This window comes from Delphinapterus leucas, chromosome 9, assembly GCF_059928025.1.
Source record: "Delphinapterus leucas isolate spDelLeu-1000000601 "Yukka" chromosome 9, BTC_Dleu_Yukka2, whole genome shotgun sequence".
NCBI classification, from domain to species: domain Eukaryota; kingdom Metazoa; phylum Chordata; class Mammalia; order Artiodactyla; family Monodontidae; genus Delphinapterus; species Delphinapterus leucas.
In genome coordinates, this window is record NC_143137.1 from 69,098,687 (window position 1) to 69,126,445 (window position 27,759).

Below are 27,759 nucleotides of genomic sequence, written 5' to 3' on the forward strand. Positions count from 1 at the left end.
TTATCCATTTGAGTGTACTTTATACATGACATGGGAAAAAACAGTACCTTTTGATCAGAGTGTCCAATTTATTCTCTCCGTCTTTTAAGAAGTTAATACATTTCTGAAAGATACAGCTGATGTAATGCATTTTCATAGCCAGTACTTCATTCATGTCTCTTTGCTTCATACATTTCTCACAAATCAAATCCATCACCTTGTAGCATTTATTCAGAGCTGCTGCTTCTGCCAGCAGAGGATTCTCATTTATAAGCATCACAATCTAGAAGAAATCCCAGTGAGCTTAGAAATTCATTGAGAGATTTTCCATGTGCAAATTAGGTAGTCAGTTTTGATTACCAAATAAAGTCTTTCTTATGGTCACATATTTACTGTGTTAATTTAAATTAGAATGCAAATTGCCACTGATCAAGTTGTAAAACTAATACAGAAGGACCCTGACATTATGGAATCTCTTGAATTCTGTGTATCAGTTATCGAGTGATTTGCCATCCAGCTAAACTAGGGTGTTAGTTGGCCAGTAGGAATCATGATTTCACTATCTCTGTTAAAAGCACTTTCACTAAAGATAAGCATGGCATATTTGTACACCTTTTATATATAGAATCAACTAACAGAGCAATCACTACTTTTAGTTAACATTACTGTTAGGATTTCATGGCTAGGAAAACCACAATTCTCATTCATTCTTGTTAATTATAAGGAAATGAAGATTTTTACTGACAAGAAGTCTAAAAATAAAAGGTGTATTACTTACTGATTGACTACATTTCTCTTTGGAAATTTTCCTAATATGCTTCTAATCACCAATGCGAATAGGTCAAAGCAGAAAGCAAAAATAGCTTTAAAAAGGGATTCTAAGAGAGTTATCCAATCTGATGCATTATGAGTCCCACACTTCCCATATATGCCCAGATTAAGCCCAAATTTAGTGTAATAAGGAGTATTTATTTTTTCTTTATTGGTTGTGGTAGGCTTTCATAGGACAGCTGTAAAAATCCATAGTGAGATACAGTAATGTAAACATGTGTGTAACATAGGCACAGTTGTATTCTCAGAGCAGAAGTTCATTCAGTATTTGTTAACTGATGTGTTACAGCTAAATACCTGTCCCAGGTAATCTTAGGAAACAACAGGTGGCAGATTTCATGAATTAGATCCTTTTCTTTAGACATGAAGATAATTTGTTAACTTAAGTAAAACCCATGCTGAGCTTCCTACTTGAAAATTTAACATATATTAAATGTTCTTGTTAAATTAAGATTTTTTACTTATTTTTGACACTACTAAATTGATATATAACCTAGTATTTTACTTAAAATATAGCACTCAATAACAAATTATTAGACTTCATGAAATAAGTATAATCAGAATCCTTATTGGTAACAAAAAGTTTGCTGAAAACTTTCCCTACCGTAATACATATCATTAATTACCTGTTTATATTTCTGCTGTCAACTGCAATCAATTGAAGCTGTTTGCTCAATATTTTGTATACAGCATTTGTAATCAAAGGATAGGATCTAAACTTACATGTAAGAATTCTTTAAAAAATCCCAAATAGAACCCAGATTAATGATTGATTTTTCTTTGTTTAAGACATTAGACTTTATTTTATAATATGCAGTACACACAATAAAAAATGATTTATACCCACAGCTCAACAGTGAGCTCACTGAAGCATTTACATAGCTGCACACAAAATAATAATATTTGAATTAGTTTCCTTCCTTTAATCTCTGCAGCATTATAAAATAATATATTTATTATAAAGGGAATCATTAATTACTGAAGAGGAATAAATAAATTCTGGGCTTAAAAATCATGTTAATAATCAAAAGATAGAATCACTTGCACACATCTGTTTCCTAATCAATTACAGACTCTGCTAAACTCTATTGTCATTTTTCCTGTGACTGTGTTTTTCTCCATTATAATCTCTGTATTCTGGGCATTAGCACAATTCCCCAAGTCCCTGTTGAAAGCAAACATCCTTATTGCTATAGCAGCCCCTTAACCTCCATGCAAATGTATCTGTGTTAGGTACAATGCAGCAAAAAGGTGCACTGTTGGATCGAGTGTTGTGCTGTGCTCATTTTAAAAGGTCTTTGATTTGGTAGAGTGGCTATTAGTTACTTTTTTATAATAAGCCCTATGAAGACCTGTGCCAGCTTGAAAAGGGGTAAAGCAATGAAAACGGGCCACCACAAAAGCCACTGGGCAGCTTTTATCTAAAGTATGGATAAAAGAAAGGTTTTCAAGGGAATAGACTATTTATACGTACAAAAAGCAAGGTGTGGTCTGAAGGAAGGTACTATAATCATAGAATAGTCTCTCTTATAAGACCAAGTGCTCTAAAAAATACAATGTAGGCTATTTTAGTTTATACACCTTTACAATTTGTCTGTATAAATATACCCCTAATCAAATTTACTCAAAATATGTGCCTTTAAAGATAATTGGAGGTACAGTAATTCTTAGGATATTTAACCCTGAGAAACTAGGTTCTGTGCAAACATCAAAAATTACTCCATAGACTCAATTATCACAATAATTGAGATTACTGCAATCTCAAAGGGTGGACACAGATATAAGACACAGTGAATCAGATACATACAGGAAACTTCTTCAAATCAGTCAAACCCAGAATATTCTGTAATGCTCAGGCTAGAGGGGGAATGACAAGGGCCTTGTAAAACCACACACGTTCTCTACATTGAGAAATACTGTATCCCTGGGAAAAATCCTGTCTTCCCACTCCAGCTTGCTCCACTCCTAATAGAAGAAGTGCCACGGAGGGGGAGTCACTGTTTACAGGAGTTCTTTCCTGTGTGTGCTGGGAGGGAAAGAAAGACTGAAACAGAAGAGGCTAAATATTTTTTAGAGGTTAAATTCTAAGTCCTATAAAATCTCCACTAGAAACACAAACACCTGATTCATGACTCAATTTCCTTTTTGTCCGATTAGGGTCATAAGTGTTGCCTCTAGCGGTTCTTTCAGAATGTTAAGTAAAACATTTGAGTTTTGAAAAATAAAAACAGAATAGATACCACTTGTCTGTTGTATGAGAAAGGATCCGCTAGTCTGTCATCTCTCTAGATGGTCCAGAAAATTAATTTGGGTGAAGGACCACATGAAAGGTATTTTTTGATTTGTTTGTTCCTCGAGCTTCAAAGACCATATGCAAAGGGATGTAGCAATAAAGTAATAAGATTATATACAATTTGGAACTTGAGTGTTAGTTTTCAAAAGAGTTACTTTATGAGAGCTGTCCACTTATTTTAATGACAATAAGTATATTCCAGATTCTTCTGTAACAGACAAAGGAAGTCTATTTCACTACATTAACACTTTGTATTAAGGGAAAACTTCAATTTTTGACCCAACATACTGTCTTGCTCACCAAACAGCTCTGAATTACTATCAAATCTATACCATTATGAATGAAGACATATGGTAGACATTGAAGTTTGAAAAAGGACAGCATCATTGTTGCACACATGGAGTTTTATGTGATGACTCACTGAAAAAATAATATTAATTTGGATCAATTTAAAAAAAACAATCAGTTTATAAAGAAACACAAAGGTCATATATAAAACATGAAGAAAATAGCAGTGGAAATAGTTCACAATAGCCCTTGAAGTTTCCCAGTTAAGCCATTTGAACTTCCGGGTTGGTCTACTGAGTTTGAAAATCTGTGTGATTTGACTATTTACTAGAAGAAGTGTATCACTTAAATGCATCAAATACCTACTTGCATGAAAAAAAAAGTGTGTTCATTGTTACATTTCAGAACATTTCCTGGAAGGATAATTAGCGTAGTAGATGCTGTTGGTTCCCCACCCAGATTCTCTTTACCAGGCCTGTGTACCAGGTCCCTGCTGCTGGATTGTTGGCTGCTGTGGGCTTCGAGCTGCCTCCTTCCTCAGGGAACTTTCTTCATCCAAAGACAGCCACCTCACTTGTCACTATCTGGGAAGCTGTCCTTTCCCTCTGGGGACAGACCTCAGCCAATTACAGACTGACATATGAAAGCCTGGCTCCCTTGCCTCTCTGGAGCCATTAATGATCCGGAGCTCACTGTGAGATGAGGTGGAAGCTAGGCTTCGGCTGAACCCATCTCTCTGCCTAGCTTTTCCTCTTGCTCTAGGCTGTGTCCCTCACTCTTCTAGGTTTCAAACGACAGCACTCCTTCACTGTATCAAGTGAACAAGAGAGTCTATCACAAGCTTTACATCAACAAAAAGCAGCCCAAGACAATTATGATCCTATGTACTAAGAGCCGTTTAAATTCTGAAGCAATATTTGAATAGAAAGCAAATACAGTAGACGTTACAGTACCTTGACAGGATGCAGATTTGTTGTGGTGATAATTTTGTGCAGGGGGCTTGCCAACTTCGGGGGCAGCCTCGGCTCTTTATCCAGTCCCTGTGGTTTAGTGTAATAATCCAGTTTCTCTCGAGGAAAGAAATTGTTGATTATAGTCACACAATCATGTTGACCTTTTAATAGAAAAATTGGAAATATATAATTTCATTATTCAAAATAAGACATTTTCCATTTTTTTATTATGTTACTCTGTTTTCTGAAGTAAACATGCATCAACATCTTCAATTTGTAGGAAAGGAGAGTACAGGGGGAGGAGGAGAGGGAAAATGTTCTGGGGAACATCTATAAGCATGCTTTGTGATCAAGAAATAATCTTTTTTTTTTTTTTGCGGTACGCGGGCCTCTCACTGCCGTGGCCTCTCCCGTTGCGGAGCACAGGGTCCGGACGCGCAGGCTCAGCGGCCGTGGCTCACGGGCCCAGCCGCTCCGCGGCATGTGGGATCTTCCCGGATCGGAGCACCAACCCTTGTCCCCTGCATCGGCAGGCGGACTCTCAACCACTGCGCCACCAGGGAAGCCCAAGAAATAATCTCCTTTTAAAGACACAGAATTCACAATACATGAGAAGATTATGTGGATAACAACAACAAAAAAGCAACGTTCAACTTAAAATTGACCCTAAATGTTTAATAAAAGTTGCTTGTAATTTAAATGTCTCTTCTTCCACCCCTACACAAATGATATTCATTCTTCCCTAATCACATCTGGCTTTCTTTACACAGAATTTAAATTTATTCTGTATAAAGTTATTATCATTATAATTACTGTTCATATTGTTAAGCTAACCTCTTCCCCCCGTGAATTTGAGAAAAACTTGGCCTCTTTGTGAAATGAATTAGAGAAAAAGTTTTTGCCCCCGTAAGCTTGGAATCCACATTACGGCTCCTCATAGATCCCTGTGCCACTTCTCTAAGCCATCTCCAGAGGTAAAAATTGTTCTAGGAAAGCAAAACCTTCCCTGGCGAAGCTGGTGGCTTGTGTTTTTCTGCTGCCTCCCCCTCCCTGGCTCCCTCTCCACTACTTCTCTGGAGCAAGAAAGTGGCCACTCTGGGCAAGCAGGCTGTGCCTGCAGGGCACATTTGCAGGTGCAGGCTCTTCCAGAATCTCCGGAGGACAGACTTCTTCCTCCGCTCTGCCTGATGAGGGCTGAGGGACCAGCGGCGGAGAGTCCTGGGGAGCCGGCCCAGACGCCGGGGCTCCCAGAGAGGGGTCCACCCTGGGTGGCCCTTGTGGCCCCTGCCCATTTGTACACAGTCCAGGGAGCATCTGCTCGATCCTGCCAACAACAGGTGACCTGTGGGGGGATTGCATTGTGGGCCAGGTGGACCCTTGAGGTTGGCCAAGGGCTCAGCCTGCCTGAGAGTTCAAGGAGAACTCAAGAGTGGACCGGCTTCCCGCTGTGTCTCAGCAGAGGACAAAATATCTCGTGGTTTGTTGACCCTAAGACCACAGGTATAGAGAGATGGCACTTCCCTTCACTGCTCCACGACGCTGTCGGCTTTACCTGACTGCCTAGGAGATGCAGACCAAAGGGGATCCAATCTCGAAAGACTCTGCAATGCCTCCAGCAAAGGGCTTCTTCCGCGTAACATGTTCTTACAACTACAACTACACCACAACCAAACCATAACCACAACCACCAAAGAAGAAAACTTAAATTAAGCAGATCAACTACAGTATGTAAAGAGACTTTCATGGACCACAGAAAGATTCCATTTTTAAAAGTTAAGAGACAAACTGTAAGAGGTAATCCCGGTTACTACCGAGAACTAAAATAGTAATGTAGAAGATGAAGGGGATGAAATATCTCAAAACAGAGAAAAACTAGGATACAGAAATCATTATGGAAGAGATGAGCTGAAAAACAGATCCAGGAAAAAAAAGAAATGGATGGAGAATTAATAATTAAATGATAAAAGAACACATCCATGATATGAAGGGAAATTTTAGTAGTGATCACAGTATCATTTTTGGTATTTGATATTATTCTTAAATGCTGAAACACCAGTTTCTCTTTCTTTTCTTTTTTTAAAACCAGAAATCTCCATTGTATATATCTTGAGGAGAAGTCAAACAGTAACAGTAAATATTAAAAATATGAAGTGTTCTGTTTAGAAATGATCATTTCTACCTACATAATCTTCAAGAAGGGAGAAAAATGACAATCAAGCAAATATACTACAAGCAGGATGTAAACATGACAGCACCAAAAGTAACAGAGATAATGGTGTGCAGGAATTTACAACTGTACATGAAGAAATTAAGAAGATGAAGACAAATTGCACTGCTTTCTAAAACACATCCAGCTTGAATAAAAAGATAGAGGTTCCTGTTTAAAAAAAAAAAATGGTGCTCTAAAATAGCTTCTAGAGACTTCCCTGGTGATGCAGTGCTTAAGAATCCACCTACCAATGCAGGGGACTCGGGTTCGGGTCCTGGTCTGGGAAGATCCAACATGCTGCGGAGCAACTAAGTGCGTGCACCACAGCTACTGAGGCCGTGCCCTAGAGCCCGCGAGCCACAACTACTGAGCACACGTGCCACAACTACTGAAGCCTGCACGCCTAGAACCCATGCTCCTCAATGAGAGGCCACCGTAGTGAGAAGGCCGTGCACCACAATGAAGAGTAGCCCCCGCTCACCACAACTAGAGACAGTCTGTGTGCAGCAACGAAGACCCAACGCAACCAAAAATAAATAAATTTTAAAAAATTAAAATAAAAATTAAAATAGCTTCTATCAAAATAGTCATAGGAATATTTGAAGGAAAAGGGATCAGAGGAAAATATAGACTTAGCTTGTAACTACATCTTCTCATCAGTCCCCCAACTAGTATACTCAGAAAAAGCCTTGTTAGCAGTTGGAAATATTTGTACATAAAATACTGGCTACCTAACAATGACACTGTCGTAGGACTAGAGGTTTGTTAAAATTACACCTTTGTGAGAAGGAAAAAAATAATATTACTTTACTTTTGTCCAACATTAATCTTTCTCATTTTAGGTAGTATTTAGGTAATTTTGATATTTTGTTTTTAAAAATCTGCCAATAATTTATATTAGAGTGATATACATATATATTTAAAGTTTATCTTTATAAATTTTTAATTTATATTTAAATTTTAAAATTGAAACTATTAAATATTTAGTTTTATGAGTTTTTAATTTATGAATTGTGAATACCTACAAATAAAACAGTACTATTAATATAGAAAATGAATGCTGGGGGTGGGGGCTGGGTGGGGACCAGTGCATCATTTTGTGCCATTATTACTATCACTGGACTTGAGTCTTCTAGACAATGGGCTCACTAAGTCAGCCCTCGGCAGGATTAATGAGAACATACACACAACCAGACACATGCTAGTACAATTTTTTACTTTCAAGGATAAACTGAAATTGAAATACAGTTCCAGACTAAGAAATGAAAAGTTGACAAAGAAAAATAAATCACATTCTCACTTACAAAACCAGGATTTAGAAAACTATGGAGTAACTTCTACATATGATTGAGAGAATAAATAGAACAGTGATATAAGAATCATGAAACTAGCCAACATATGACTCGCATTTCAGAGAAAAAGAGAGTTTTGGTTATGATGGGTTTCAAACAATATACAACCTACGTACCATGTGAGAATGTCCTGTAACCAAAACCTAAATGAGAACAGAGATCTCAAGATGGAGCAACGAGAAAAGAGAGGAGAGAGTGAAGAACAAGAGCCCTTGGCAGCAGAGTTAGTTAATCCCAATGGGTGGAGACAGCACGATGGAGAAATTATACTGTAGATGGTGAGGACTGCTGAAGCAGAAAGAACACACCATGAATGACACTCTAATGACATATTGGCCCAAACATTCTAGACTTTCTCAGGCAAGTCCACAGCTAGTCGTAGTGGTGGAGGAGGAAAGGAAAGGCCTGTTGCCTGACAAGGCAAACACAGAGAATGTGGAGAAATAAATGAGTTATAAGGATTTCATCTTGTTGGGGTTGCTAAATGGGCAAATGCAAAACCTTAAGGGTAGGGCACAGGGTATAGTTTTGCTCTTGTTTCTAGATAGTAACTGAGAAATATGGGTTTAACTGGGAGCATTGTGAATAGGAGAGTACACACTGGTAGAATATAAAAGCATTCTTAATCTTTCAAGTTAATAAAAGGAGAAAGAAAATTTACTCTAACAAGACCAGGCCAATCACATTAAGGAAACACACACACACACACACACACACACAAACAGTCACATAGTGAGACGGGAGGGACTTCCATGGTGTACTGGTAAGTGAGGAAAACAAGTTGCAAGGAATATATTTGTATGACCTTATTTTTAAAAGATGAAAAAATCTTGCACGTGTGTGAGTACATATGTATACATATTGATCTGCTTGAGGGGAATGAAAGTGGGAGAATGAGTTTTTAATAAGACCAACTATAAGGAAAATATAATGTCAACTTGAAAGGGTACAATGTAATTTTCTGTCTATGAAATTAGTCTAAATAGATTAAAATGGAATGAAAGCATTACCCTCACTTTAGGATGGAATTGTGGACAGGTGTACATTAGATTTTTATTAACATAGTATTGATAGTATTAAGAAAACAGAGAAAAAGAAAAGCATTGTATTAATGGTTGAAAGTGCAGGCTCCTCCACTTCCAGCCTGTGATCTGGGGAAAGTTACTTAACCTCTATCTCAGCTCTATTTCATTACATTGTGGACATAATGAAAACTTGTAGAGTTAAAGAGAACTTCAGATCATCCAATTCCCTGGCTTCTTCGTACATAACAGAAAACTGAGGATCTGGAGGTGAAGGGATTTGCCTGTGATCTTGTAACTAATTAGGAGCAGATATGAACTAAAATATGAGTCTCATGATTCCTAGTTTAGTGTTTTTTCTTGCTAAACTGACACCCTCAAAATTAGCTGAGGGCTGAGGTGGTAGCAACCAGGGAGCCCCTAACTGTGGGAGATAAATATTTCTCTGAAGTTTGCACAGCAAAGCCATACCTTTTTCAAATCTTCCTGAACTGAAGTAAAATAAAACAAGAATATTTGTTCTTAAAGAGCTGTCATAAAGTGACTCAGTGACTGTTTTGACCTAATCAACAGTACTTACTATTAGTAGTTTTAAGTAATATAATAATAAAATTTAACACCATATACAGTTACTGTCCCCCATATCTGACTAATTCCCACTGTACCTTAGCTTACATGTAATTTCTCTCTTGAAATTCCCTTGGAATGGGAGAGAAGATCCCTCTCTTTGATGTATTTTATGGAACCCTTAAGTCACCCACTGGAATACATTTTCACACAGTCATTGCCTTTATCCTCTTAGTGCCATGAATGGAGGAACACCCTCTGTCTTATTCACCAAAGCATCTAGAGTGATGCTTGGTCTACAGGTTGTGAATGTTAAGTATCTGTTTAATGAATCATTAGGCCTCACTGAGCTACTTATTACATTCCCAATAAATCAGATATTTCTATCATTGCTTTTCTATCAATGGACTCTTCTAACTGCCAACTCATTGGGGCCAAAATACCAAACATCAAATATTCATTCCCACTCTCTTCTAAACCCCCTATATTATATCAAGTAACAGGATTAACACACCAAGAAATACTGGGCACACGCAGTAAATGTTTGTGGTTGATGAGGGTGATAATGAAACAGCTGTATATTGTATTATCATTAATGCTCCTTCCTAATCATTGCTGTAATTATTATAAACAGCAATAACTGATGGCATTTATTGAGAGCTACATGTAAAGCTCTTTCGGTCTCTCATCTCATTTAATCCTTTCAATAACCATGTAAACATTTTTGCAATGGGGAAACTGAAGATCAGAATCATTAAGTAACTTGCTGTTAAGTGGTACAGCCAGAATTTCAACCCAGGATCACTGACTCCACAGTTCCTGTTCTTAAACATTAGGTTAAACTACTTCCTTAGAGGAGTAAAATATTCTCATTCAAGCATTTGACTGCAACAAAAAGGCCTCACCACACTCTGTGTTTCAGAGTGGAGATTCAAAATAGCTTGTTCACGTTATCCAAAGTGTCATTAGGTGTTTCATTAAGTTAGACAAAACTGTAAACATTTGCTTTTTTAAAAATAAACATGACAGGGCTTCCCTGGTGGCACAGTGGTTGAGAATCTGCCTGCCAATGCAGGGGACACGGGTTCGAGCCCTGGTCTGGGAAGATCCCACATGCCACGGAGCAACTGGGCCCGTGAGCCACAATTACTGAGCCTGCGCATCTGGAGCCTGTGCTCCACAACAAGAGAGACCGCGATAGTGAGAGGCCCGCGCACCGCGATGAAGAGTGGCCCCCACTTGCCGCAACTAGAGAAAGCCCTCGCACAGAAACGAAGACCCAACACAGCCATAAATAAATAAAATTAAAAAAAAAAAAAGTGAAAGGGAGACAAGGTCATTTACATGGCTATTATAAAAAAAAAAAAAAAAGAAAGAAAAATAAACATGACAGTATTTACACTCTGAGAAGCAAAGTGGTATTTTTTTCCATGGGGGAAATTCTGGGTATAAGCTAATGTAAAACTGCCATAAAAACTCACCCACAAAGGCTGCCATCTGAGCTGCTGTTCTTCCTACAGAGTTGACAACATCTGTCTCGGCACCAGCTTCCAACATTACCCACGTGATGTCTTTATTACCTAGAGTTAAAAAGAAACATACTTGTTAAAATTAAGGACTGCACAATTCAAATATTCCCTTTTAAATAATCTGTACCCTTTTTTTTCTGCTGAGTTTTAGGTTTCTATTTTGTGGATATTTTCATTTTTTCCAAAATATAAATCATAGCTATAGCAAAAAGTAAAATGCTATAGAACCTGCATAGAAATTAACCTTATTTTCTAGAAAACACATTAAGCAATACAAAAATGGTATGGAATTGAATATAACTTTTTTTTTTAACAAGACAAAGTATGTTTTTCCTATGATAATACTTAGTATTAAAAAAAAGAATAATGCTTAGTATAAAGTCAAAACAAAAAATAAAAAACAAAGACAGAAAAAATAAAATGACTAAAAGTCTCCCCTTAATGTCTACTAACTCATCCCATCCTTCACACCTACAGGCCCTGAGATAACTACTGACAGTTGAGGATCGATCTTTTTACACTTTGTCCTATCTACACATTCACAGTGATTCTATTTGTGTTCTTTCACTAAAGGAATCCTTACAGATAATCTGCTATTATAAACTATACTCAGTGGACAGCATTTCCCATTACTTTTTGCAGGCTTGAACTATGATTTCCTTAGGAACAGTTCCTGGAAAACACTGTAGGATCAGAGGTTATGCATATTTTAAATGCATTTTACCAGGCTGCCTTCCAGCAAGGTTGGGCTGATGTACACTCCCCAAAACAGTGCACAAAAGTTCCTGTGCCAAGACTGGGCATCATCATTCCTCCTTAACCTTTGCCAGTATGTTTAAGTGAAAGGTTATCATTTGTTGTTCTAATCTGCAGATCTTTGAGAGCGTTTTAAGCTTATTAGCCAGTTGTATTTCTTTTGTTCTCTGTTCAATTTTCTGTCTAATTTTCTACTGTAGTATTTGTTTTCTAACTGATTTATAAGAACTCTTCATATATAATGATACAACCCTTTTAGAAATAGTAATAACTATTTTCCTTAGTTTTTTAATTTATATTTTAACTGTATGGTATTTTCTATATATGGAAATGTTTTAAGATTTTATGTAATCAAATTAGGCAATGTTGCCCTTTTTGAATTCTATATTTTATACTATATTTAGAAATGCTTTTTTTCCCCCTGGATTATAAAAATACAGATTACTGCTTTTAAAGCATGGTAATATTAAGTTACATATTTATTTTCTTAAAAAACTGTAACAAGGACAGATAATTCCACTTAATTTTAGATATTTCCCAATTGTCTTTATTCAGCAAATTATAAGCAACATGAATCAGAGTAAGTTTCTAAATGGATCATCATATTTAGTACTTAAATGTCACTGAAGCAAATAGCCCTATCATAGCAGGTATTCTCTCAAGAGAACAACAAAGAAGCTTTCATATTACTTCAAAATATAAAACTATAGAACAGCAAAGGAACTAAATTGTAAGAATAATAGACCTAGCTCCACAACTCTAAACAAAATATATTGTCAATACAAACAATCAAGTGATTTAAATAACTAAAGAAATATCACCAAATAAACTATATAACATACTTCATACATTATAGCTTTTCAAAACCGATTCCCACCATGTCTTTCCACAAGACATGATCTTAAAATTACTATAACAAAAATGTGCTTAATTTAAAAATGTACACATACTTATAACAAATTTGTATAGGTGACTATTATTGGTATATTAGAATAAATGCTAAAACTTCACCAGAAAGTGCAGCAAACATAAGGGCTGTGTATCCATGTTCATGTTGATGACAATTTACATCAGCTCCATGTCGTAAAAGTAATTTGCACATATCAAGTTTTCCTTTATATGCAGCATGCATTAGAGGAGTCATTCCATTCTTTAACAGAAAGGGAAAAAAAGTATTAAGTTTACTTATTTACCTTTCCCCCTGCCTATGAACAATTCCTGCAATTAAATTAAAACACAAAATAAAATGAATTAATAAAATCATCTTTATAATCTGCATTTTTATACTCAATTCCCCACTTGGATCTTCCATAAACTGCTGAAGAAAAAAGATGGTTTTATTACCTGAGGTTTTCTACAGATTAGCAAACAGATTCAGAGAAGAATTGCTCAACTTCACATGACTAGTAAAATGGCCAGGGCAAGGACCAAAACTTAAATTTATCAGGGCTTTCATCTCTACTACACATACTTAGCTCTTGGGGAAACAAATGAACAAGCAGATACAAATGCGTTAAAAAAAGAAAAGAAAAGAAAAAAGTAAGGAAAAACCTTAAAACAAATAGAATGCTTATCAAGGGGAAAGTTGAATATGGTATATCCATAGCATGGAATAGTACGGACTAGTATGATGTTACTAATTGAATACATTTGTATCTATTGAACTGAAAAAATTTCCATGAATTACTGCCAATGAGAAAAACAAGATGTGGGTAATGTATATTAGAGTGTTCTCATTTTTAAAAAATGATCCTCAAAATCACATTTATATTTTGATCATATATATGATTTGGTTATATATATGATTATATGAATATGGAGAAATGATTGGCAGTGTTTACACCAGGCTACACTGTTTAGTCTCCATATATTTTGTCCATATCCAATGAAACATCCAACTTTATATGTTGAGTACCTAATACTATTTGGTGGATAAATAAATGAGATGTTCCCTGTAAGTAAATCTTCTCAGAATCCAGGAGAGACTCTCTGAGTGCTGGAATTTCAGAGTTACTCTGGATGAAAACCTCTCTAAAACACATAATCTCTTTTTTTTTAGCAAATCTGAGAATACTAACATAATTTGAATTGTTCTTGATGATTCTAGACTATTATAATGAACATCGTCATCAATATTATCAGAGACTTGTTGATGTGAGAATCATAGGAAGGTTCTACAAGAGGCAACTTAGTAGTAGTCAGTGTTTCTTGAGAGTAGTAATGGGAAAATGATAAGGAGATTAAAACTTTAGTAGTTTTAAAAACTTTAAATATGATGATCCTAAAAATAAAGTTTCTCTCCCATAATTTTTAAATCAAAGAATTCATCAATATTAGTCTATTGAGTTACAACTCTATATCATTAAATGCAGCATTCATTCATTCAGCAAATATTTATTGAGTGCCTAAGATATGTCAGACACAGATCTATGCACTGTGGGTAGCAATGAGCAAATTCCATGCCCCTAAAGTCTAAGTCCCTGGCACTAAATTTTAGTAGGGGTGACAAGGCAGATGGTGATAATAAGTGCTATAGGGAAACAGCATCGAGTAAGGGGAGAGGGAATGGCAGAAGGTAAGACGAGATTGTTATTTTTAAAAGGACAGTCAAAGAATGTCCCTCTGAGCAGGTGGCATTTGAACAAAGCCCTGGAAGGAGCAAAGGATGTAAACAACTAGAGGAAGAATGCTCCAGTAAAGAGAATGCAAGTGTAAAACTCTTTGAGGGAGAGGAGCATTGGGTTCAAGGAATACCAAGGAGGCCAAATCTGTGCGCAGCTCACTCATAGAAGCTCCAGGAACCTCCTTGTCTTGAATCTGGTGCCCCTAGGTTTAAACATTAAGTACAGGAGTGTGTCTCATGTTTTAACATTAAGTAGGATGCCAATGCTTGTGGAAGGTTTCTGCAAACTTATTCAAGTTACAGAAAAGCCATTCTATCTTAAGTTGTTAAAAGGGTTTTTAATGCATTATATCTATTGAGATGATCATATTTCTCTTTTATTCTGTAATATAGTGAATTTTTTCTAAACTGAACCATCGTATCATTCTTGGAGAAACCTTACTTGGTTAAGTCTTATTATTCTTTTGATACACTACTGGATCAAGTTGGTAATATTTTATATAGTGTTTTTGCATCTGTATTTACAAAGTGAATTGAGCCCACAGTTTGCTTGGGCTTCTTCCTGTTTTGGCATCAGCATTATGCTAACTTTATCAAATGAGTTAGGCAGCTTCCCATCTTTTTATGAACTAATGGTACAATCTGTGTAAAATGAGAATTAAATAGTCCTTGAATGTTTTGTAAAGCTTACTCAGGTGTGCAGCTTTAGAAGGTAGTTGGCACTTAAATACATTTATACAAATCTTCCTTAATTATCCCAGTTTTTCTATTTCTATATGAGATAAATATGTTCATTTTTATTTTTCTAAAAAATCACTACTTTCATATGGGTTTTCAAATGAATTCGCTTTAAAAAGTTATGACAATTCCTCTTATAATTGCAGTTATGCTCTCACTTCCTTGGTGTTTATTTATTATTTTCTTGCTTATACTTTCCAAATTGTATCTATTTCTTTGGTCTTAAATTGATAACTTTGTTTTATCTTTTCTCTTTTAACAGCTTCACTGTGATATAATTTACTCATTTAACGTTACAATTAAATAGTTTTAAGTATTTTCAGAGTTGTGCAACCATCACCACAATCAATTTTAGAATATTTTTGTCAAAACCAAATGAAATACCATACCTATTGGCAGTCATTCCCGTTACCCCTCCCCATCCCATTACCCAGCCTTAGGCAACTGCTAATCTACCTTCTGTGTCTATGAGCTTGCCCATTTCGGACATCTCCTATACATGAAATCATACAATATTAGTCTTGTTTGATTGGCTTCTTTCACTTGGCAGAATGTTTTTGAAATTCACCCATGTTGTAGCATGCACCAGGACTTCATTCCTTTTTGTGACTGAATAATATTCTGTTGCATGGATATACTACACTGTGTTTATCCACTTATCAGTTGATGGATGTTTGGACTGTTTCCACCTTTGGCTCTTATGAATAATGCTGCTATAAACATTCATGTTCAAGTTTTTGTATTGTCATATGTTTTATTTTTCTTAGTTACATACCTAGGATTGCTGAGTTATATGGTAACTCTATGTTTAATCATTTGAGGAATTGTCAACCCATTTTAAAGTGCAGCTGCACCATTTTATATTCCTACCAGCAAAGCGCGAGGGTTCCAGCTTCTCCACATCCTCACTAATACTTGTTATTATCTCTATATATATTTTTATTATTGCCATCCTAGTGGGTATAAAGTGGCCTCTCATTGTGTTTTTTTTTTTTTGCGGTACGCGGGCCTCTCACTGTTGTGGCCTCTCCCGTTGAGGAGCACAGGCTCCAGACGCGCAGGCTCCACGGCCATGGCTCACGGGCCCAGCCGCTCTGCGGCATGTGGGATCTTCCCAGACCGGGGCACGAACCCGTGTCCCCTGCATCGGCTGGCAGACTCTCAACCACTGTGCCACCAGGCAAGCCCTCACTGTGGTTCTGATTTGCATTTCCCTGGCAGCTAATTTTGAGCCTTTTTTCATGTGCATATTGGTTATTCATATGTCTTCTTCGGAAGAAGAAGATCCTTTGCCCATTTTTTAATAGGGTTATTTGCCATTTTTATTATTGAGTTGTACGAGTTCTTAATACGTTCTAGTTACAAGTCCCTTACCAGATATGATTTGTAAAACCATTCTGTGGGTTTTATTTTTACTTTTTGGATGGTGTGCTTTGAAGCACAAAGGTTTTAATTTTTATTTTTTCTTTACTTTTTCTTTTGTTGCTTGTGCTTGATGGCTTTAAAAATTTTTTATTTCTATTTTATTTTTCTTAACTCACTTCTTATATTTTCTGAGTATACTTTATTCTTTTTATCTAATTTCATGAGTTGAAAGCTCAGAACAACACAAAGATTTAAAGTACAATAACAAGTGCTACAAAATTTCCTCTGAATATGACTTTGGCCACATGACACAGCTTTTGATAAACAGTAGCTTTTGATAAATGTTGTGTTTTCAGTTGTTTATAGTAGGAAATTTCTATTTCTTCTTTTACCCAAGAACTATTCAGAATTTTTAAAAACATTCAGGTTGTATGTTTTATTCTTTGGAACATATTTTTGTTTATTTTCAGTGTTATATTGCATTTGGTAAACTTGTTTAAAGTTAGTTAAATTTTTCCTTTACAAAATAGTATAATACAGGACTTCCCTGGTGGCGCAGTGATTAAGAATCCGCTTGCCAATGCAGGGAACACAGGTTCGAGCCCTGGTCCGGGAAGATCCCACGTGCCGCGGAGCAACTAAGCTCGAGCGCCACAACTACTGAGCCTGCGCTCTAGAGGCCGTGAGCCTCAACAACTGAGCCCGAGTGCCGCAACTACTGAATCCCACGCACCTACAGCCCGTGCTCCGCAACAAGAGAAGCCACCGCAATGAGAAGCCCGCACGCCGCAATGAGGAGGAGCCCCGCCCTGTTCCCTGCAACTGGAGAAAGCCCGCGCGCAGCAACGAAGACCCAACGCAGCCAAAAAATAAATAAATTTTTTTAAAAAAGAAAAAAACTCATTTCTAAAAAAAAAAAAAGTATAATACATAAACCAATTTTTTTTTTTTTTTTGCGGTACGCGGGCCTCTCACTGTGTGGCCTCTCCCGTTGCGGAGCACAGGCTCCGGACGCGCAGGCTCAACGGCCATGGCTCACGGGCCCAGCCGCTCCGCAGCATGTGGGATCTTCCCGGACCGGGGCACGAACCCGTGTCCCCTGCAACGGCAGGTGGAGTCTCAACCACTGTGCCACCAGGGAAGCCCATAAACCAATTTTTAACAGTGTTAAATGTAAATGGAGATGTACTATTTCTGTCTTATATAAAGTGCATAGACTGTTAGGTTATTCAAATTTTCCATCCCTTGAATACTTTTTTCTACTTATCATTTTCTAAAAGATGCTATCGTGGTCTTACAAATTTCTCCTTTGAATTCTACTTTTTTCTTTATAAACCTCAAAGCTTATAAGATTATTAGTGAAGGCTTAAGGCTGGTATATTCCTGGTGGTTTATCAACTTTCTATAAGAAAGAGTCTTCATCTTTTTTTGTTTTTTTTTTTTTTGCTTTAAACTTTTTTTTGCGGTACGTGGGACTCTCACTGTTGTGGCCTCTCCCGTTGTGGAGCACAGGCTCCGGATGCGCAGGCTTAGCGGCCAAGGCTCACGGGCCCAGCCGCTCCGCGGCACGTGGGATCTTCCCGGACCGGGGCATGAACCCGTGTCCCCTGCATCAGCAGGCGGACTCTCAACCACTGCGCCACCAGGAGAAGCCCTTTAAACTTTATTTTGTCTGATATTAACTTTATTACCCATGTGCGGGTAAAGGGTTAACAAAACACCTCCTTTGCTGCATGAGAAACTGAAATTCAGTTAATGTTCTAGTACTAGAACTGTCCTGTATAATATCTACTAGCCACAGATGGCTAATGGCTGCCATACTGGACAGCTCTGAAGAGAAACTACCATCTCAGAAAGTTATTCTGGATTGCAATTGTTCTAGAAAGTTGAGTTTAGGTCAGTTAACCCTCCCGAGAAGTAGAATTGCTGGATCAAAGGTATATACATTTAAAAATGAGAAATATTCTAAAATTTTCTCCAGAATATGATGCCAATTTATACCTAATCCAGTAGCATATAAAAGTCCAATGTTTCACAAGAAATGATATGGAATTGGTTTAACGGTCACTTATTCGATTACCAGTAAAATTAAACATGTTTTTACATCCTTATTATCTTTTGCAACCTGTCTGCTGACATTTGCTTTAGAGCTTAGTATAACTTGAGCACAAATGCTAGAAAAAAACCCTTATTATTAGATTTTATATATTATCCATTCTCATAGGAAGTAAAACTTTATTAAATGTTTTAAATTTTACCTCATCCAAGCAGTTGACATGAACATTCTTGCTGGCTAACAATGTTCCAGCTTCTTGGACAGTACCTTAAAAAAAAAATAAAGAAAGTGCAAAGGTTTTTTATATCTAGAACAGAAAAAAAATCTAACGTCAAGGAAACAGACTTCAAAGGGTTATCTGTAAAACTAAGATGAGTCAGGTCAGGTTGCTAAGAAATAAAGCATCAATCGCATACTGTTTATTCCGCAAAGTAATTATCCCAGAGAACAGATACATATAGACTAAAATAGCTGCATCTTGCTTTTACTTCCACTGGCCTTACAGTATATTAAACTGGCCACATTTTCCTTTTGGCAGTAATACAATAACCACAAAGCATAACACTTTTAATACTGAAACAAATCTTAAAGGGCATCTAATCCAACCCACCATCTGAAGCTTAAATTACAGTCAATGTAATAACAGTTCAAAATACAGTCAGTATTTATATACCTTGTCACCACTACGTCCTGTGAATTGATGGCATGCTCCTAATAGAATTCTTGGTTTGGAAATGCTGAGGTAAATGTATCTTTTATGCCTCGTACTATATAAAAGTGCCATATGGTCAGTATTCAGGCTCTCATACTGAAAGCCATCTGATGTAAACCTGAAGGTCAATCTCTGTAAATTTGTAAATAAGCTGTAATTGGGCCACGACTATCAGGTTTTCCAGCCTTCTGTAAGGCATACTAAGGCATAGTTGCAGGAGAGAATGTTGCTATTATCATCCTTAATAGGAGCCAATCACATGTTCTGCCAAAAAATTTCTGGTGTGACAGGGAACAGGATAATGAAATTGCATGTTCTCAGGGAGAAAGGATGAGATAAGCCTCTCCTTTAAAAGGACGTAAAAGAATAGAAGCATCCTCAACTAGGAGTTATTTCTTGTCTTTAAGTTTAGAATTATAGTTCAAGAATGTGTTAAACTTTGCAATTCTTCCAGAGCTAAAGGTGGAATGCAGAATGAAGCTTAGCCTGCTTCTTTCTACCCAACCTGCTTCTTAGGCACATGGTCTGAGTGCCCCTCACCAACAGAGGGGAGATACAGAAATGTCTCCTAGATTGATAGCGAAATAGCTCAGCTGGGGAAATGTCGAGTGATCTACAAGGCCCCGAATTATGACAGCAGCTATTGTGCCAATAGTTCATTTGTCCGGTCCCACACTCCACCTGGGCAGTTGGTATCACTGGCTGAATGGCTACAGAGGGAGAGGGGAAAGCCTTCAAGCATGCAAGCAAGTTGTGCAGGGCAGCTTATCCATACCTGTGGCTTCTCACCAGAGACACTCAAACATCTTCGGAAAGGAATTAGAACAAACTCCTGCACACCAATTTCACTTGAGGAAGATGCTTCAGCTGAACCCCATTATCCACTGAGGAATAACTGAAGTTATTTTCCATCTGACTGAGAGATGTTTATGCAATAAAGGGAGAATACTACAGGGATTGTGATCATGCCAGAGCCTGCTATATGTTAGGGAAAGGATGGGGATTGCAATCATAAACATTTGGCTCATATTAGACAACAGGCCAATAATTCTATAAAATGTTTAGCCCAGTGGCTAACAATGCATGGTAAATCTGTCCAATCGCAGGGCAATTAAAAAAAAAAAAGTGAGTTGTTCACTCACATACCATGGAATACCAGTTAGTCTTTTGAAATGCAGGGACCAGGATGGGGAAATTTTTCTGAAACTGTTTGGGCTTCTAGAGAATGAAAACGTATTTTGGAAAATAGATGAGCAAAATACCCACAAGAGGAAAAACTTTTGATGATTTCTAACTTGGAGTTCCTAATTTAATGACATTAGGAAACTGTAGAAGGTCTAGAATAGCATGGAAATGGGAAATACATAGTTTACACAGAAGGATTTTTATTTTTTGTCATTCCTTACTGTGCATAGTATACTCTCAAACAATATTTTGCAATTAAAAGATTATTTGCTTTACTTGGGAAAGAAATATGTTAAATCTGATTTAACAAACTCTTAAGATGAGGGGATGTGGTACTATAAGGGGGATGGGAAATGAGTCAACATTTATCCTCATTGGAGACAAAAAAGAATAGACATAACTGACGAAAATAATATTTAATAATTTGTTTCCCTTGTGAGAACTTCTCCAAGTTGCTCCAGAGAAGAAAACACAACCCAACCTGCTCCATTAGGGTAGGATAGATAACTTATCTGGATGGACCAGCATTTTAGCAGAGAAGAGATGATGATAAGAGTGATATTCTCACTGTTACTGCCCTCTCTTATATCACACTAGAGCCCTTTCAGGACCACTATAAAACTGAACAAGTCCTATAAAACCCTCAGTTTTCTTATATAGGAAGCAGAAATAATAACATCCATCCCACAGTGTTCTTAGGACTAAGGGCTTGTCTTGGTGCGGGGCACAGGGTACAACCTCAGTGCATATTAGATGCTCTTGTTATTTATATTTACAGCAGCATAATATAATTCATTGCGACATTTCTAATATCTAGTTTGGGACCACTGGTCTCTACTGAAGACAAGGAGAAGTAGCCAAAACAAACAAAAAGGGAGAAACAAACTAACATGTCATTTTCTGTTTCCAGCAATCCATCAGATAGTCATGAGATCTGAATATTTATGAGTTTCAATCATTTAGTGGGATCCCTCAACAGGAATGTTTTGAGGAATCTATATCTAAGTTAAGTATTTAAAAAACTGTTTGACTTGTTAGTTGCTGTTACATTTATGTATAAGTAAAATCATGTATAAATAATTAAAGTGTCTGAATTTAAAAATAATATATGGATACAGACTTAATCATAGATACATAGTTATAAATGTATTTTAAAATAGACTTCTAATTACAACATATATTTTGAAATAGTGAATCTGTTTAAGTGTAAAGTTTCTAAATTCTCCTATGTGTATCTATTTTTAGACTTTGTAACAAAATGTCTTCAAGTTAGGATTATGAATCACTACATAAAAATTAGAGTAACTAAAAGAGCTGTTGTTTTGTAAAGGAAGACAATGAAGCCCACAGAGGTTGCAAAACCTGCCCAGTCATATAGTTAATGGTAACTACGTATTTGAATTTAAATTTGTCCTTTAACTCTATGCTATAATTATTAGTAGACCTGAATCTTTCTATATACCAGAGGTACTAGAAATAACATTATTAACTACACAGGACCTTAGAGCAGGATCTTTTAACAGTCCCAAACTGTAAACTGAAATGTCCATCAGTGTCACCAGATAAGCAAATAGTAGTTATATCCATACATAGAAAATAAAAGAAAAAAATAAGAAACAAATTATTGGTGCAGTATGGATGAACATCAATATCATGATGCTGAGTGAAATGTCATGCAAAAAAAAAAGGAATATTTATTATACTTACTGTATAATTCCACTTACATAAAATTCCAGAATAGAGAAATCTAATCAATAGTGACATCTATCAGTGGTTGCCTGGAGACAGGGGTGGAGGGAGTGACAGATTACAAATGGGTATGTAGAACCTTTTGGGAGTGACAGAACTGTTCACTGTCCAGATTGCAGTGGTTTCATGGATGTATACTTATGTCAAAACTGACTTTTAAAAAAGTGTACACTTGAAATATGTACCATTTATCATACTTTAGTTATACTCCAATAAAATTGGTAGAATAAACCTTATTGTCCGAGTCCGCTTCACATCTCCTTTAACACAAACAATAATAATAAAAAAAATAATTACGTTACTTTCTTGTGAAATTGGCAACAGTGATCCCAGGGATTTCAAGTACTAAACAAGATAAGTAATGAAAGACTTTCTGGTTTATATTCTTAAAGTTTAATTTATTTTGAAATAGTGCTTCCTCAGTGTTTAATGAAAAAGATATCAGAGCTTAGAAGAATGGGTCAATCTACAAATAATATAACCCAGTTAACTGTGCTTAAGTGATTTCATTTCTCTTCTGAAATGTTGTGAAATGGATGCTGTTAGTGACTATGATTTAAATGGATATGCGAGAAACAGCTTCTCAGTTTCATCTGGAACTTCTTTTTGGCATTCTAACAAATAAACAACCTGTAGAATACCTAGAATGTGCATTTACTCAGAAGAAGAAATTGTCTAAAAGTGTCCGGTAGCAATGTGCAGTATTCTCTGGACTGTAAGTCCCACTTACAATCGGCTTAACTTCTGGAGGGCAGTGGTTAGCCGGAGGGAGAACTCAAAAATTTGTTGAGTTTATTTCAGATTGGCCAAGATGACAGGTCACACGTGGCTGGAAACTTATTGTTAGTTCCATGTACTAGTACTGACTAAGCCAGTGGTTCTCTAAGTTGAGAAATGTACTGAAGGGAAAAATATCAGAACTCTACTCACCTCTTTTAAAAAAAATTGCTTCTTATGAGTATGAATATAAACTTTGTTTATGAGCTTCGTTCAACTGTAAGCCAAAAATTATTTTACAAATTTTAAATGCACACAAAACTACAAAATCAATAACGTTTACAATTAAAATTAATTTAACTTGACAGATGAAAATATTTTGCTGCAACTAAATTGCCTCTCAAAGTGAATAAGATATGGTATGGACTCTGGTGCTGGTTTAATTTTTTCATTTTGTTTAAGTTTGTTTTCAAGTCCAGCATATTTCTAGGACTGTGGGCCATATGATATCTCTGCTCTGCCACTTATTACCTGTATTATATTGGGCAAGCTATTTGAACTTTTCAGTTTCTTGGTTTCTTGTCTATCAAGTAGAGACTGCCATATTTACCATAATAATAGCCAATAGAGTATTTTAAACACATTACTCATACTAACTCATTTTATCCTTATAGCAGTGTTGTGAGGTGGGTACCATTTTTCACATGGAGAACCTAAGGCTCAGAAACAGTAATTTGCCCAAGGCCAAGTCACCAGCAAATGAATGAGGTAGGATTCCAAATCAGACTTGAAAGGTTAACTACCATCCTATGCTGTCCCTCATAATGTTGTAGCTTAAAAATAATTCCTAGCTTATCAAGATTAAACGCATGGATATATGTAAAGTGCTAAGAATTATGCCAGGCCCAAAGTAACAATCAGTAAAAGTTGGCTACGGTTGTTACTTTCTCTTATCTCCCATTACATTTTTTTAAGAGTATGGTAATGTCCCACAGACCTTCACTTGACAAGAATGTATCACATACTATGTCTGTCTCACTTCTTTTCTCATCAGCTTGGACCAATTAAATAGGTGAGACAGTGTCTGTGTAATTTGTTGCACGATGTAGGCCCAGAAAAAATCACAGTGCTAACCAGGCAAAATTCACATTAATTCTTTTATTTAATTTTAAAAAATAAAAACTAGTGGACACCTAATAATGTATCCAAGGATTCCCTCCCTACGTCTCCACACACACCACCTGCCGCTTTCAGAGACCCCCTTTATAAAACTGCTCACTTGTTTACACTTTTGAGAGAGGGTGATAGCTCTGGACTGCTTAAAAACAGAATTTGCATCCCTGGTGGATTATAAGTTGATGCGTTGTCTCCTTTTTTTGCCCAGCACTGTACCTGGCACAGAGCTGAGACTCACATGGTTGCTGAGCTGAACCCCAGGGCCACCAAAGGCACGGAGACATGAACCAGAGACAGGCAGAAAAGGGAGACTGCAGTGCCAAACAGGTCACCGAGGACCGTACTGGACAAACAATCTGCAACAACTCCAAGTCCCACAATTCTAGGCAAAGAACACATCATAGCAAATTACAGCTGTGACTGAGTTCAGCCTGTCGAGATCAGATGGAGTGGGCTCAGCTCATGAGCACCTGTTGAGTTCCAATCCGGTATTTCTCTCCTTTACGTTTTGACTTTTCTTGTCAGTATAAAGAATACATGTGCCTTTCTCTCTGTAGGTCCAGATGGGAGCCAGGCTACTTAGAAAAAAAGAAAGACTGGAAATTGGGAAGTTTATGTTGCAATGACTGGCTCCTCTGCCGTTCGAGGGAGCTTAAAACAGCCAAATGAACAATGCCCGCAGTTCCCACACATCCGTATCGCCGCGCCGTGACAGTGCAGAAGCCACGTAGTCACGCTGTTGTCACCTGCCAGGTAACGGGACTTCGGGAACTCTTCTGGGACGTCCACTCGGAGACGGAGCGGAAAACATGGCTTCTGGCTCGTCCCCGGGGCCTGCGTCTCCCTCCCTAGGACTCGGAGCGGCGGAAGTGGGACGCGCGTTGGGAGAATGGAAGGGAAAGCGCGGAAGAGCGCGATTAGAAAGTCGCAGCGCTGCCAAGTGCGCAGAGCGGTGTGGACGCCTCCCCAGCCCCCTCGCTGTTCTGCGAGTTCCTGCGGCGGCCGGGGGTTTCTGGAAGGAAGCCAGGGTGGCCCTGGACTCAGAAGCCTCAATGCGGCAAATTACAGACCTTGTTTTGTGCCCTTGTAAAGAACCCTTCTCCTTAGGAGCTCCCTCCACCCGCCCCAAGCGAGGGCGGGGACAGCCAAGGGATCCAGATCTTTCGGCCTCCGGAAGGCGAAACGGCCCTCAGACACCGATCTAAGAACCTGAAACTTCCAGGCCACTATCGCCCAGACGGACTGTGGTCAAAATCACCTTAGGAGTTTTGAAGAATGCACATTCTGAGGCCCCACCCCGGGTCGCTCATTATCATCCGAAGTGGAGCCTGGAAACGTGCACCCTTCCAAAAGCTTATTTAGAAGACGAACGTCTGCAACCTCCGCTCCCGTCCCAGCGGCGCTTCTCCTTCCCCACCTCTCCGCCCCCGCAACCGGTCCCAGATCAAAGGTAGGAGTGCTGTTTCCCGGTCGCAGGATGTCAGCCTCGCAAAACCGCAACCCAGGGTCAGCCGGGCCGGGGGCGCCGCCCGGGCTCCGCCACGCCCCCCTTCCCTCCCAGGCCAGGCAGGCAGCGCCCCCGCCGCAGCCCAGCACCCACACCTTTTCCGATGACTTCCAGCAGATCCTTTTCCTCCTGGGTCAGCTCGCCTTTCTTTATGTGAACCATTGCTTCCGCCAGCTTGACAGGTATTGTTTCTTTGGGAGTATTAAAAAGAAACGACGTGTCTGTATTAGGAACGCCAGCCGCAAGGTTAGGCAACTTGAGACTAGGACATTAAGTAGCCAACCGCGGAAGCGTTCGAATTCTCTCCACCCTCCCGGGGGCTGGCGAGCAGCGGGCGAGCTCGGGCGAGCCGGGCGGGCAGTCTCTGCAGGCCCAGCAGTAGTCTCCGCCCCCCGCGAGTCATTGGCCCGGCCGGGAGGAGGAGCTGCAGGAGGCGGCAGCGAGATTCTCCCATTGGAACAGCCTGGGAAGGAAAAACCAAATGGAGAAAATCAGAGGGGGGAAATTAAATGCCTGTTACACGTCTCCCACCGCCATCCTTTCCGGTGCACGTATTTAGGGACAGACAGTATTTAAATTCTCTTTCTGGAATTTCTGTGTTCGGCAGTTTCTGCTAGGGGCATGCATCTCCCTTGCTCTCGCTATACACCCCCCCTCATTTCCCAGGGAGTGGAGCGGCCCGGGACGGGGGCGGGCTGGGAGGCGGGGCAGCGTGGTAGGCGGGTCTGCGCCGAGCTCCGTGTGTCGGTGTCAATGTGTCTGTCCTTCACTCCTCCATTGTCTGCCGCCACCACTGCCGCCGCTGCCACCGCCGCTGCCGGAATCGCTGCAGCCCCCAGCCTCGCGCGTCGCCGCTACCTCCTCGGACAGGTGAGAAGCAGCCCAGGTAGGGCAGCGGGTGAGCCGGGAAGCCTTCGACAACCGGAGCCAGAGCCCCACCAGGAGCTTCCCCCCCTGCCGGTGCTGGCCCTAAGGAAGCATGTGCCTGCTGGGGCGGCTTCCTTCCTCTCGGTGGGGAAGCCGCCCCTCCACCCCATTACCATCACTTATACCGCGTATCAGTGCCCCGGAGTGAAGACCCGCCACTTGCCACATTTGGCCGTCCCGGGAGACCGAGAGCGGCCAGGCGCCGGCCACGAGGTGGGAAGTGGCGGGTGCCCATCGTCCCGTGCGTGGCATCGCCAGATGTAACTCCTGGGGAAGCCAGGGTTGAGGCTTTGGACTCGGGGTGGGGTGGAGAGGAGAGCCTCCCATTACGAGCGAGATGAACGCATGTGAGAGTAGTCTCGGGAGAGGGTAGTTCTCATTTGGCAACCTGCCCTCCTCACCCCTCCACCCACCCACCCCCACTTGTCATCTCCTCTGGCGTCTGTGGAAGCTGTAGAAGAAAACCGGATCTGATCGCTCTATGGTGCCCGTTAAGGACGTTTGGAAGCAATTTACACTTGAACTAATACTTCGTTTATGAAAGACAGCCGGGGATGAGGGGGGGAAGGAGGGCCTCTTCTCTCTTCTAGAGTTCCCAGTCTCTTTGTAACTCAGATCTTGAGATTTATGGAAATAGGAAGGGGAGGGAGAAGGGGCGGAGATTAAATTGGTGTTGCTGTCTATATATAGCATTAGATTAGCCTCTTAATCCAACCTTCATTCAACTGTAATATGTAGCTTCAGGCTTTCACTATAGGAAGCCAGGAGCCAAATACAAGCGTGTACCCTCCTGTGACTCAGAGACAGGACTTGCTTGCTAATACGAAGTCAGTCGTTCCTCCCGGGTGCACATCCATAACATATTTACAGCATCAGCGAAAGCTTCTGTAGAAATTAGTGTTTACTGTTGTTTCTCTACAGTCTAGTATTAGTGTTTCTCCCAAGACGCGTCTGCTTCAAAGAGAAATATTTGTATAATTATGTAGATTTTTTTTTGTTAAGCATCCCCCCCATACCATCACTTTCTCCCCGCTGTGCCATATATGAAGTGAAGTGTATTTTCCTCTGGCCTTACGCCTTCATTTCTTGGAAGCATTCACTAACACTTGTGAAATCTTGGAAGATGTTCATTATTTCCTGCCTTTAACAAAATTTTTTCCTCAAATCCCAGATGTTTTCTTGTCTAAGGCTTCATCTTTACAGGCTGGGGCAGATCTGAGCCAGA

General features: G+C 39.0%; 2 protein-coding genes across 3 annotated transcripts in view; one reads left to right on the forward strand and one right to left on the reverse strand.

The window, feature by feature from the left end:
- ANKMY2 (ankyrin repeat and MYND domain containing 2) overlaps positions 1-25,967 on the reverse strand; it is a 35,199-nt gene extending 9,232 nt beyond the window's left edge. Inside the window, exons 1-6 of the mRNA XM_022587498.3 lie at positions 25,703-25,967; positions 18,764-18,828; positions 12,791-12,929; positions 10,976-11,074; positions 4,345-4,505; positions 48-262 (exon numbers count right to left, since the gene is read on the reverse strand). Coding sequence (XP_022443206.1) covers positions 48-262; positions 4,345-4,505; positions 10,976-11,074; positions 12,791-12,929; positions 18,764-18,828; positions 25,703-25,769 — 746 coding nt within the window. The 5' untranslated portion in view covers positions 25,770-25,967. The remainder of the gene's footprint in view (positions 1-47; positions 263-4,344; positions 4,506-10,975; positions 11,075-12,790; positions 12,930-18,763; positions 18,829-25,702) is intronic.
- The window catches only part of BZW2 (basic leucine zipper and W2 domains 2), a 58,081-nt gene continuing 55,651 nt past the window's right edge, over positions 25,330-27,759 (forward strand). The window contains exon 1 of one of the 2 annotated variants that reach the window (XM_022587515.3): positions 25,330-25,550. The gene's annotated coding sequence lies outside the window, so the exon portion shown is untranslated. Of the gene's footprint in view, positions 25,551-26,310; positions 26,478-27,759 lie in introns of those variants that run through there. The other variant, XM_022587507.3, reaches the window with a different exon arrangement.